General features: G+C 55.6%; 1 protein-coding gene across 3 annotated transcripts in view; it reads left to right on the top strand.

Moving 5' to 3' along the window:
• The window catches only part of NRG2 (neuregulin 2), a 177,639-nt gene that overhangs the window by 150,564 nt on the left and 13,663 nt on the right, over positions 1–13,412 (top strand). For 2 of the 3 annotated variants that reach the window (XM_060143730.1, XM_060143731.1), the window contains exons 4-5: positions 2,195–2,315; positions 8,260–8,336. In XM_060143730.1, coding sequence (XP_059999713.1) covers positions 2,195–2,315; positions 8,260–8,336 — 198 coding nt within the window. Of the gene's footprint in view, positions 1–2,194; positions 2,316–8,259; positions 8,337–8,699; positions 8,759–13,412 lie in introns of all 3 variants that reach the window. The other variant, XM_060143732.1, reaches the window with a different exon arrangement.

The following is a 13,412-nucleotide window of genomic DNA, read 5'->3' as shown; positions in this document are numbered from 1 at the left end:
CCACCAGCAGAGTTGGCTGCCGTGAGCTGGGAGGGCGCTGCCGTCACAGGGGTGGCCTCAAGGTACTTCTTTGTGAGGTGGAAAGGCCTATGGTCACTTCCCTCCACACCTTCTACAACCGGCTCCCCCATTGCCCTCCCTTTTTACCTTTCTGGGGCCCCAGCCTAGTCCCCGTGATGACATGGTTCTGGCAGCCCTAGGCCATGGATCCCAAGATGGGGCCCTGTCTTCCCTCAGGAGTCATCCTCTGCCTCCCAAGGCCTCAGTGAGCACAGATGTACGTGTAGACAGGCCCAAGCGTGCAGCTGTGGTCCTGCCGCCATCCTCGCTCCTGCCCGCTGCTCATGCAGCCCATCGTTGGGCAGCTTCCTCCACCCCTGGCTGCAGAGGGCATCAAGCTGCCCTGAGATTTCTCTGGCTTGGCCAAGGCCCATGAGAGGACTCGGGCCCGTGGTCCACGTCGTGTTTGCATTCGTCTTCCCGTCAAGCCTTGGTGCTGACGTGTTCTTCTACGAGGGACCAGGTGCCTGGTGAGAATGCTCAGCCAGATGTTAGGAGCCCTGAGGCCTTGTTACAACACACACTGGACTCTGGAAGGCCCTTCCCTGCTCTCTTTCCTCACTCCTCCTTGGCGATGTAACCGAAGGGCAGGACAACCTCTAGGGTCGTCCCGGCAATGAGATTTTATAACTCACAGGCGTGGTCACCTCAGCTGTTTGTCTTCTCTGTCCCTTTCTTAGTTCCCTGGGTCTCACTGACCCAGAAGCATGTGGGTCCCAGCCTTGTGTGGGGTTGAGCAGAGGTGGGAGACGTCAGCAGGGGTGGGGCTCGAGGATGCCAGACCAGCAGCAGGCATGATGTGGAGGGAAGGTGGGAGCTGGCCCTACCCGCTGGGTTTTATCAGCGAGCTCCTCAGACATATACAGAGGCAGAGCTGTGTATACACTCCCAGTCCCGTGCTCCATCCGTCTCCCCACACGTCTAAACACTCAGGGCGCCAAGTGCCGGCCCTCCTCCTCCTCCTCTCATCCCCCCACTTACTTCGGGGGATGGTGGAGACTCAGTACCCCTGAGTAGACAGGACCGGCCAAGGTAGGACGGGCCACCTCAGTCAGGAGGCCACCGCTGGGTGGGCATGAGAGGCCCTCAGAGCCACAGAAGCTGAGGGGGGAGCAGGAACCGGTTTCTAGCTGCCCAATATGGATACACAGCCTAAGAGGTTAGCTAATAGATAAAGACTGAAATTTGGGGCAAGAATTTTCACTTGAAACCAGGCTCCTGGCTGCCATCCCTTTGGGGAGCAGTGCTTTTGTGATTTTCACTGATCAAATGAATCTGATCCAGCAGGTGTGCAGTCTGGGTTAGCAGCCTTGAAGCCCAGTCTTGCTGTCACCTAGTTTCCACATCCCAGCTGTCCCCCAGCCCTCTCCCCAGCAACGTGAAGCCCCGGATTTACGGCCTGGGCTGTCCAAGGCCTGGAGGCTCCCTCCAGAGGCCACAGCTGACCGGGTGGGGGAGGTGGAGGCTGCCTGGTGAGGGAGGACGTGAAGGCGGCCCGGGATGCTTATGGAGACGCGCATAGCGGCCTTTGTAGCATTTCCGGGCACCTTGGCCCAACTCTGGGACAAAGAGGGGAGAGACGGAAGCTAGGGTTCTCGCCGCAAGTCCCCAGATCGCAGAAAATTACAGTGCCCAAAAGGTGCCATTCCCCTCAAAGCCCAGCTCCCTGTAATCACGCCCTGGTCCATGAGAGCCCCAGCAGTGCAGACAGATATAAATGTCTCCTCCCTGAACCCCTGTGACTTGCCCCCCACGTAAGACATGGTGCCTCATCCACCTGCAGCGGAGCCCCCAGAAAGGCAGGCAGGCAGGCAGCAGAGGTGGGCTCTTATGCCAGAAGATGGAGCAGTTTCTGCTAGCCTCTCATCCCCTCCAAAAGAAGAAAATCTTCCCAGCCTTTGAAGGTTTGCCTGGAGCGAGGGTGCAAGGTGGTGCTGGGCAGATGGTCCAAGCTCACGGTGGCCTCCCCTTGGCCTTGTTGGTGACCTGGGAGGGACCACCAGACCTTCCCCCCACCCCAGCCATTCCTACAGTCTCTGATGGTCCAGCTTTGAGATGGGCCATGAAGGAGGTGATTCCTGGGGCCCAGAGGTGGTCTCAGTGGGTCACCGGCACGTGTCTCTCGTACCTCCAGTGAGCACTACCCTATCATCCTGGTCGGGGCACGCCCGCAAGTGCAACGAGACAGCCAAGTCCTATTGTGTCAACGGAGGCGTCTGCTACTACATCGAGGGCATCAACCAGCTCTCCTGCAAGTAAGTCACCAGTGGGGGCAGGCATGGGGGCAGGAGCAGGGGGAGAGAGGCTGGGGCAGAAGTGGAGGGCTCTAGGAAAAGTGAGCTTCAAGATACTAGTAAGGGGTCTCCAAGGGGTGTAGACAGGGAGGTTTGCCCCACTTCCTAGCCCTTTCCTGGAATACAGGGAGATGTAAGCTCTAAAGGGCTCAGGGCTTCTGCAGTCCCAGTTTCCCAGGCCCCTACCCACCCCATCTTCCAATGTCCACCCTTTCACCAACACCTTCTTGGGAGATGGCTAGACCAGTCTATGCCCGGGGCACTGGATTCTCTCTCTCTCTCTCTCTTCCCCTCCCTATCTCTCAGCAACTTTCCAAACTTTGTTCTGATGAACATTGCCCAGGGTGCATCTTCCCCAGCAGTGAGGAGCCTGGCAGGGTCAGGTAGGGCACACATCCCAGAGCCCTTGCTAGCTGAGCTCTGCTCTTATAGCCTTGAGGGAAGAAGAGGGCTCTGCCCCCAGTGCTCGCCTCAGGACCTGGCTCTTCTCCCTGCCCAGCAGGACCCCAGTGCCCAGATATGCTCTGGCTGCTGCCTGTGCCACTTCAGTCCCTAGCCCCTCTCTGGGGAGTGAAGGGCTACCAGCAAGGACATCACTCTGGGTGTGGCTGAGTGGGGGAGGTCAGGGTTGAGGAAAAGCTCATGTTGGGACTCTGCCTCCCCCCAAGAGCTGCCCCGAAGGAACTCCCAGGAGCTGAGGACCCCCTGCTCCCCACCCTTAGCAAACAGGGTAGGTGGGAGCACAGTGATCAGGGAGGGCTTGCTCAGGCCCAGCCACATCTTCTGGGAGCCGGGCCCCCACTGCCCCCTTGACAGATTCTCTGGTAGGTGAGCAAGGAACAGGTAGGGGAGCTTGGTGAGGGCAGCACAGGTTCTGGCCGGATCCTGAGTAGAGGGAGGGAGGCCTAGTTCACAACTTTGGGTTTCAAAGCAGCCCAAGCCTAGGGCGCTGGCGATGTGCCAAAGCTGCCCCATTGCCGTGGCATCTGGGCAGGGGCCAGCAGAGTACTGATGAAGATTCCCGGAGAGAGGCGTTTGCCCTCTCCACAGATAAGGTCAGATTCAGCGCTCCTCTCGGCTTTCCTGCCTTTGGCCTCCAGCTCCAGACCTGCATCTCCCTCCTGACTACAGCCTTGGCCAAAGACCCCTCCACCTCACAGCGTGATAATGAGGGGCCACACCTCCTTCACGCCCTCCCCTCAGTGCTGGGTGAGCTGAGCCTGGACTGCCAGGCACACCTGTGCCTCTTGCTCCAGCTGGCCTCCTTTGCCAGCATCCACCTCGGCTCCACCTGTCACCTGCTGCCATCCGCCTTCCGGCCTCCCCCATCCTGAATCTCAAGGGACAGTCCCAAAAGCAACAGCAGGTCCCCCAGGGAAGTTCTCAGTCCAGACTCAGCCCCTCATCCTTCCTCTCTCTTTCTGCCTCTAGGAAGCTGCCACATTAGTGCCACAGACCCTGGGGAACATTCTAGCCTTGAAAATGCTCTGAGCACTTTGGAATAGATCTATAGAAATGCATAAGCGTTCTGGAATACCTCACAGAGATGGCCTAGCCCTGGACCCCTTCTTCTTGTCCCCCACAACAAACACATACACCCCAGGCCTCTCTTCTTCCCTAGCCCCTTGGATCCCAGAACCTTGAAGGGATCCAGCATTGTCACTGGCTCCAGACAGAAAAGGTTTCAGCCACCCGGGACAGGTGTCGGGGCTGAGGAGGGCCATGGGACCCAGGACTCCAGTGCCAGAGTCTAGTGTGGGAAAGAGCAGTGAGCTATAGGATTCCCAGGGGCCCCTGCCAGCAAGGCTGTACCCCTAGGACTTTCTGGGTGCTGCCCAGCTAAACCTGAGAGGAGCAGAGGGCAGGAGCCTGAGCCACTGTGAAGATGCTGTCCTGTTTCCCCGCCCCACCAGGGCAACTGGGGTTCACTGCTTAGAACCTGAGCTTGGTACCCAGAACCACCACCTCCCCATCTCAGCCTGTCCTGGGTCAGCCCCAGCCAGGGCTCCTGGAGCCAACTTCCCTGATGCCCTGAGCCCTCAGGGGAGAGGGGCATCCCTGGCGGGGATTGCAATCAGGAGGGCAGGTCCTCAGAGCTGTGCTGGAGAAGGGCAGGGGGGAGGGGGGCAGGGCAGAACCCAGAGGCCATTCTGGGGGTGGGTGAGCTGGGAGGGAAGGAGGGTAGGCCTCTTGGGGTTCCTGATGACACCCTGAATGGAATGCATGGAATAAAAAGGAAAGAACTTAGGAAACGGAACTCACGTCGTACCATTTGTGCTGTTTGTTTACTTTTATTTTGATTTTTTTGCATTTCCGCTTAGCTTGGATAATGAAACTAGACTGGTCAGTTTCATTCCAGTTTCTACAAAACTCAGTTTTCCTTCCTGGTTTTCTGACACTTGTTGTTGTGTATTGGTTGAGAGCCCTGCGGGGAGTGTTGGAAAGCAGGCACACTCCGTCCCTCCTGTTTTTCTAGAATTCAGAGCCAAAAGAAACAGTGTCACTGATGCTGAATTTTGTTTTAAAAAAGGAAAGCTTAGGGGGATTTGAAAACGGGGGTCCAAATCAAGGTGACCGTCTCCTGTCTGGGCCAGACAGGGGCCTCTGCACTTCCTCTTGCTGCTTTCTCCTCTTCTCTCCGTGTTTTTATAGAGCACGGTTGGTGCGTGACTCTTGGGGACTGGTTCAGGGGATGATGACAGAACAAGACTCTCTTTCCAGCCCTGTGCACATACCAGTGGCATGCCTCCCTTTCCCATCAGCTCACCCCCCCCATCCCCTCTGCTCCCATGTCCAGGTGATTTCCCCCATCCCATGCCCATCTGCCTGCTCATCCTCTCCACCCACACCCCTCATGAGGCCAGAGACCCTTCACTCCCTCCAGTGCCCGGGGCACACCCTCATCCTTCATCCTCCCTCTCCCCTGGGTGAGGGCAGCACACATGGCATTATCCCCAGGCTACCAAAAGGAGACACTGAGGCCCGGGAGGTGGGGTGGGAAAACGGGGAGGCAGAGTCCCAGCCTCTCTGTCACCCCAGATGCAGCCCGTGGGCTCTCCTCTCTGCCCCTCTCTCACCCCTGCTCTTCTCCAGCCCTGAGCACAGACCTTCCCGTAGTCAAGGATAACAGCTTGGGGGGAAGGGCTGGGAAGCCTGTTACCTGCCGCTCCTCCTAATCTGTCCCGTGTCCCTGAAACTCAGGGGGTCAATCCCTGTTTGAGTGGGAACTCACTACCAGCCAGCCATCCACGCCAAGTTCAGGCCCTGCTCCTGGTTGATAGGCTAATGTAGCCTGTACCCTGTTACCAGGTCCTGGCAGCAGGGTAGAGAGGCTGTAGGCCCACCCCCAGAGCCTTCTCTAGGGAAGCTCCAGCCTCCTGGACGTGGCTCATCCTCAACAAGCAGGGCTAACGAGAGAACAGGAGTGTCCAAAAGCCCCGCAAAAGGAGCCAGTGCCTGAGGAACAGCTCAGGTGTTAGTCATCCCAGCCCCGTGCAGTGCCCATCCCCCCCCCCACCTTCTCCTTTGTTCAGCTAGTGGGCACTTTCCCAGGGCAGGAAGGTTAGGACTATATCGCACAACTCCAGGGGGCTTGTTCGTGTTGTACACGGTGTCCACAGCACCACCTGGAGCTGTGCAACTCTGTGGCCACGAATAATACGAGGATAGAGTCGGGGTAGTCCAGGCTGGGTGTGGGGCCGGGAACGCAGGGATGTGCTCAATTACCCTCCGTCTCCAAGAGCCACAGGAAAGCATCCTGACTCTCAGCAGTGGGAATAAATTCCCCTCTGTCCCCTCCTGCCCCTGCACTCCCCCATTTTCTCTTACACACACACAGGTTTTTCCTGTCTCCAGGAGCCGGGCTAATCTCAGACACTGGACACAGTCAAGCCTATCTCTTTCTTATTCCTGATTGCAAGAGTCATTTTGGCAACGTCCTGGGTCTTTATCGTCCACCCCCAACGATGCTGCTGCTTGAAAAGTCACTCCTGCGCCTCTAGTCCCATCCCAAGTGGAATCAGTTTCCGAGAGCTGAGGAAGAAGGGCTGAGCCTGAGTGGAGCTGGTCGGAAAGCCTTAGCCACTGCCTCCATTTTCCTGGGCTGGGGTGACTGGGGACGAGGGCGAGGGGTCAGAAAAGGGCGTATTGACAAAGTTGTAGCCTCCTCCTCCGAGCCACCCTGTTCAACAGGATGAGCGTGCATCAGCTTCACGTGCAGGCTCTCCCCCTCCTCCAGACACACTTCCCCCCCTCCACTACCATTCATTAGCCAGGCACACCTGCACACACACTGCCCCGGCTACAAGGACCAGCCTCCTGCCTCCCCTGAGGGAGATACAGTAAGGCCCAGAGAGACTCCAGCTATCTGCTCATCAACCACTCCCGATCCTCCAGGCTAGATTGGAGGCCACAGGGTTTTTGTGAGGGTCTATCACAGTCAATCGCCATCACCCCCTATAAGTTCAAGGGGCTGCTGATGGTTGGTATACGCTAGAATGCTAAGAGGTAGAGTACATTCACCTCTTGGGGAAGTTTACTGATTAACGTCACTGACCTGTTATTGAGGGGACGCTGGTGATGGGCTTACCTAATTTCCTAATTTAGAAGAGGCAGAAGAGCATAGACCCATCTTCGAGTAGGGGGCGGTGCGGGAGGGTCAGTCTGGCCCTATCTGTAAGCTTAAGTATCTGGCCTTGCTGGGATTCAGAAGAGAGTACAAGGGCTGGGCACGTCTCCCAGAAATCTACAAGACAGGGACTGGAGGGGAGAGTGGCAGCCAGGGAGCAGAAGGAAGTGGACCTTGGAAGTTAAGGACAAGGTCAGGGAGATGGGAGTGGGTGGTTCTCTGCAGGAGGCAACGTGGGAGAATGAACTCCCGCTAGAGCCAGGCAGTGATGGAGGAGCAGGTCGTGGGGAAAGGGCAGGTGTCCCAGGCAGCCAGTTGGCCCCCTGATGCGGAACAGGCTGCAGCCCCGCCCCCACCCCGCCACCGTGATTCTAGCCGCCTGAGGCCAGAGGCCCCACGCCTGCCCTCAGCCCACCAGCTTTGGGATGCTGGTAATTCAGGCTTCTCTCCACCCTCACCTGTTCCCCATAAGCTTTTCCCGTGTATATTGCTCTAGGGCAGCCTTCCCCAAACCGTATGTTCACAAGGATTCCTCAAAAAACAACTTCCAAGGTCAAACACATTTGGAACCTACTGGAAAGTTCAGCTCTTTCCTCCTACAAAACTTTTCATAGCCTTTCATGTGCTAGCGTGCACTGCACCTCTACAAGGAAGCCTGGGAATGGATTTCCTGAACTTACTTGGCCACAGAGCCCTCTTTGAAAGAACAGATGAGACATCTCCAAGGCCCCTTCTGTTGGAGGCACACAGTCTGGGAACAGCATTCCCAAGTTCTCCTTTGAGCTTTCTGGGGTCTGTTTCATGGATGAGAAAACCTGCCCAGGGCCCTGGACAGAACCCTTTGGTAGGGCTTGGAAGGAATGTCTCCCCAGAACTTGGTATTCCAGAAGACTCCCAGCCCCCCAGCCTACTGACTGCCTGGCACGAAGGGTCTACAATCCTGGCTTCACGGGGCCCCAGGCAGGTCAGAAGGGAAGTCTCAATAACCATGAGGACCTTTAGGCAGTAAGTTCCCAATTTCCCCACCCCGCTTCCCCAAATCATCTTCTTCCCTCCCCCTCCCCCGCTTCCCCACCACCTGGAGCCACATCTATTAGAGAGATTGTGAAGGAGATTTCCGAGCCCTCCACCCAGCCCCGACTCCAGCCCCTTCAGCAACGAGTGTGCCCCAGCGCTCGACTTGGTTTTCTCATTCATCACTGTGCACTTTGATTTCTAACCTAAGCCTCGCGGATGATGCCAGTTTGTTCTGTGATTTTTCCCCTTTTCCTTCTCCAGATGTCCAAACGGATTCTTCGGACAGAGATGTTTGGAGAAACTGCCTTTGCGATTGTACATGCCAGATCCTAAGCAAAGTATGTTTGAAGATACAAACACGAGTCCCTGCTCTTTAGAAAGCTTCCGGGTGCAGTCCCCCCCCACTCCTCACCCCGTTGTAGGACATAGGGCCAGGGGTGTTGGTTGTTTTGATCTTTGGCTGTTTTGTTTCTTTTTTGTATTTTGGTTTGTTAGTTCTTTTGTTTTGCTTTTTCATTTTTGGCCTAATCCTTGGGTTTAAAGTTCAGGGCTGCAGGTAAGGGGCAGAGTGGCAAGGCCGGTACAAATGGTAACAGTGGCAAGGAACCCAGCTGGCATTGGCAGGAGCCTGTGCCGGGGTGTTGCAATGCCTATGTCTTGCTATCCTGGCTCTCTCTTTCTGGTTTTCTTTCTTTTGGTAGGTGTCCTGTGGGATACACCGGGGACAGGTGTCAGCAGTTCGCAATGGTCAACTTCTCCAGTATGTCTCTTTCTTCTATTTCTTTCCTTCCCTGGTAACTGACAGTTCTTCCCCCCACCCTACCCCCCACCCCGTGGGAAGGATGGGGCCTTGCTTAGAGAGATTGGGGTGGGCCGGGAAACGCGGGGGGCTGTCCTAGGCTCCTCTCAGTCCTCATCAGAAGCCTGTGCGTGTTACTGAACCAAACTTGGGTCCCCTACGCCAAACACACAGCAGAGCTAACCTACTAAACCGGGTGGAGGTGAAAGAAAACAGCGCTACTCATAAGGTGTCAAGCAAAGAATACAAGGGGCTCATGGGAAGGGTTTTTAAAGACTGTGGGAGGGTGGGGTCATGAGGTGCACGATCAGCTCATGCTCAGTCCTCTGATTGGTTGATGGTGAGGTAACAGGGTGTTTCAGGAATCTCAATCATCAACCTTCTGGTTCCAATCAGCCTAGGGCTGGGGGTGGTCATCATGTAGTTAACTTCTAACACCTGGTGGGGTTTTAGTATCTGCAAAACAACTCAAGGATATACCAAAGGTCCTTGACTTTGTCTTATGGCTAAACTCTTATTATTTTGTCTTGTTTGTTTTCCTTTGTTTCTGCATTTTCTCACTTCTCTGATTAAATTTGCTCTTTGGAACTCGAGGAGAAAGGCCTAGGAGGCTAAAGCTTTTCTACAAACAAGAGGCAGGGGTCACTGGGGGGTCTTTCCTGGGGAAGCACCTGCAGGGTCCTGCTGGGTTTCACACAGAGGAGACTGATACACCCCCTGCCTCATGTTGCTGTACTGCCTGGTCGCAGTAACACTGAATTCTCTCTGCAGCTGCTCAGAGCCAGGCTCAGGCCTCTTCACCACTGGGGTCAGGCAGCCTGGCCAGGGTGGGAAGAAGCATTTGCAGAGCCCTCACCTGCCTCTGAGAGCCTGTCTGAGGATGTCAGGCTGTTGGTGAGGCCGGGCAATGAGTGTGTGCACATGTGTGCTCGTGTGTTTGAGAGAGAGAAGCAAGTTCTCAGAAAGCCTGCCTTTCCATCTGGCCAGAGTTTGTTTTGGTTTGATTTAGGGTGATGGGGGAGAGTGGGGAAGGCGGATTGAGGGAAAACAGGTCCCAGGGCAGTGGTTTCCGTGAAGACCAGAGTCATCTGTGCAGCTAGATGTTGGAGTAGGGGCGAGGGTTGCCGCAAATACTAAGGCATAGAGGGAAGAAGGAATCAAGGGGTAACTGGTGACTCTCTCCAGGCCCTCTCTGGTCTCAGTCCCCATCCAGGACTTCACTCCCTTCCTTTCTTCCATCTCTGAAGTTGGAGCTTTCTGGTTTGCACAGTCTGCCGAGAAAAGTGTGACCCCTGGAGCTGAAGGATGAGGCCCTAACTGTGGCGTGTTTTACTGGGGGCTGGGAGCAGTGCCTTCAAGTGCCATGAGGTGGTGGTGGAGCAGAGCAGAAGGCCACAGGCTGGCCATGGACTCCATTTGGGGCCCAGCGGTCCACTGGCCTGCAAGGCGGGACCGTGTCCCCCGTCCTCCAGAGCACGCTAGGCCCCTGCTCGACCCACCACCCACCTCCTCCTCTCCAGGGAGGACAGATGGGTCCCATGAGGAATTAGAACTAGATTGATGGTGCCTGGGCATGAAGAGGCCAAGGGAGGGACCCAGGGGACCATTTAGGTAGCCCTTAGAGAAAAGGGGTTTGGGGCTCAGGGTATAGAAAGGAGCCTTCCGATCCTTCTCAGACCACAGCACAAAAGCCTAGACATTCCCTGCACAGGAACCTGGAAGCCAAGATTTGACGAGGAGAGGCGCCAGAGAGGTCGGGGCTGGTCATCCCAGGTGGTCAACTCTCTTAATAGAGTGTTGGGGGCGGCGCTGTCCTCAGGCCCCTCCCACTGGAGGCCAGGGAGGAAGGCCATGGGGATAAGAACAGAGCCTGTGGGCACGTGGCCCAACAGAACTCTCCAGGGCCCAGGCTCCAGGAGGAATTGCAGAGTCAGATCCAGCCCCATTGGAGGACCGTAGGTCAGGAGGACAGAGCAGCCAGCTGGGGCTGAGGACTGGGGAGAGAGGCAATGCAGGGCCTATTCCTTTTCCCCCTTAGGCCCAGAGCCCCCCTAGCTTATGGGACTGTTCTGGACAGGGAGTCCCAGCCCATCCTGAATCTGAGCAGCAGAGCCTCCAACACTCGGCCACTGTCCAAGCTTCTCTGCCAGCTGGGCTGCTTCAGCTTGCAGCTCAGATCTTCTGGGAGGGTCAGCAGGGCCCCGGGAGCCCAGAAAGGAGCCTGGAAATGCAGCCTTTCTGCCTAGTGTTACTGGGATCCTTGCTGGTACCTTTTGGTAAAGGATTTATACTCTCCAAGCACTTTGCCCAGAGCACTTCATGCACTGCTCTATCAGATAATTATTGAAAAAGGAGTGAAAAATGCTAACTTAAGTGTTCAGGCTTCGATTCAGATGGACCTGAATAAAATTGCCAGCAGCTGAGCTTCCTGTTCTGGGGCCTCATTTAACCTCTCTGATTTTGTTGTCTCATCTGTAAAATGGGGATAGTGGCATTTATGCCTTTAGGGTTGCTGTGAGGATGAAGTGAAGTGATGCACACCAAGGGCTTAGTCAAGGGCCTGCTGTTGTTTGAACACAGTTGAGCTCCTCATCCAGCTACTGCTGGCGTGGGAGTGGAGGCCAGAGGGGCAGCATCAGTCCCCTGGAGGCTGACTCCCAGCACATCCTGAGCAAAGTGTCTGACCTTCCCCCTCTGCCCAGACAGCCTCTAGACCAGGTTACCTTTTGCGGAGGCCACGGAAACAGAGCCTGCAGCCGCAGTAGCCCTTTAAAGCTTCTCCTTCTTCCCTTGACAGCCCCTCCACTTCCCAAGACTCAAAACTTGTACACCTGGATACCCACCATATACAAGAGCACGCACACCTGCACACACAAACACATGTCTGCTGACACCTGCTCACACACACACAAGCACACAAGCACATGCTCCGGGGTCGACATCAGGGCCTTCTTGTCCAGGTGCCTATGACCAGGTGTCGTAGGACATGTCCAGGATGAAGACTCTGTCTGTTGTCTGGTAAGCCTGGCCCTGCTGGGAGTCCAGCATCAGGCTGCCATGGTTACTGGTCAGTATGCAAATTTCTGTTCGGTAGGACCCACCTGTGACTTGGTGGTATCACTCCATCCTGGCTGAGTGGCAGGCAGTGAATATGATGAGCAGGAGACTGTTTTTTTGATTTTGGGTTTTTGGGGTGTCTTTGTTTTTGTTTTTTGCTGGGGCTGACATGGCTGCAGGCCCCTCAGAATCCATCCCCGGGGAGAGGGAAGCAGGGCTGCCTTTTAGTGACTTCTCAGTGACATCACCAGTCCTGCCAGCCACCACTGTCCACCCAAAACAGTACTGGCCTTTGACTCAAAGGGGAGGCCAGTCAGGAGTCCCAAAAGCTGCTGCCGCTGTTACTTGGTTCCCAGAGGAGTGATGCAAATGGCTTTGGGAGCCCTGCTCACTTCTCCAGATGGTCACTGTCCTGAGGACTAGCCAGTCAGGGCTTCCCAGGGACTCAATGGGCAGGAATAGCCATGGCTTAGCCCCAAGAGACCAGAGACCTGGCCTCCAGTCTCCCTTCCGCCTCCTAATTTGCTATGTGACCTTGGGAAAGTGTCCTAGCACTACTGGGCCCTAGCTGCCTCATCTAATACAAACACCACCAAAAGTGGAGCCCAGACCAGCTCTGTGAACCACAGTTCTCTTAGTGTCTGGGGTGCTGTGGTTCTCTTAGTGTCTGAGGTGCTGTGGTCAAGCTGGGCTGTTCTCTGTGGGGAACCTGGCTGGATATCCAAACATTGTGAGCTCTTTCGAGCTGCCTGGAGGGTCCCTGGGGCTACAGGATTAACTGCTCAGTGAGAGTTGCCCCCGAGGACCCTTTCAGTTTGTCAAGTTTGTACTGCCTGCTTAGCACAGTTGGCCAGCCCTGGGAGGCCCTGGGAGAGGAGTGGACTTGCTGTGCTTATGGTGACTCCTACCTCCAAGCAGTAAGCGTAAGACTGCAAAGAAACCACATTCAAGATCACCTGCAACCTCAGGTTTAACAGGAGTGCACGGAAGGGCTCATGTTTAGCAGAGCTGGGGTTCTTGCTTCAGGGGTGTGGTCTCTGCATGGAACTGGGGGTCAGAACCCCAGGATCTTCCTCAAGGCTCTTTCAGTCAGAGCCATTCTACTCTCTTGCCCTTTTCCAACTGCATAACCCTCTGGAATCCCTATCAGGAAGCAGAGGAGAGATCCAGAGCTAGACAGTGCACAGGACTTCCTGCTCATGTCCCCGTGCTCCGCTCCCTCTGCAGGAGATGAGAACATCAGAACACAATTCCACCTCCTGCCTGGGTCTAGCGGAACTTGCTGTGCACGTGCGGAGGCAGTGGAGCAAGCCCTTGCACATCGCCTCGCCCGTCTTTTTTTTTTTTAATTTTTATTGGAGTCTAGTTGATTTAAAATGTGTTAGTTTCTGCTCTCACTGTGTACAGGCACTTTTGACAGATGAGGAAACAGAGACTACGTATGACTTGCCCACATGCACACAGCAAACTAGGGACAAAACTGAGACTCGAGGCCTGCAATCAGGTGCTGCCTGTTACCTTAGAATGGTAGGTGAGCTTTTCAAAAGCACTGGGGAGA

The sequence above is a fragment of the Lagenorhynchus albirostris genome, chromosome 3 (assembly GCF_949774975.1).
Source record: "Lagenorhynchus albirostris chromosome 3, mLagAlb1.1, whole genome shotgun sequence".
Taxonomy (NCBI): Eukaryota; Metazoa; Chordata; class Mammalia; order Artiodactyla; family Delphinidae; genus Lagenorhynchus; species Lagenorhynchus albirostris.
Note: the sequence above shows the minus strand (reverse complement) of the source record. Positions and strands in the feature narration are given on the sequence as shown.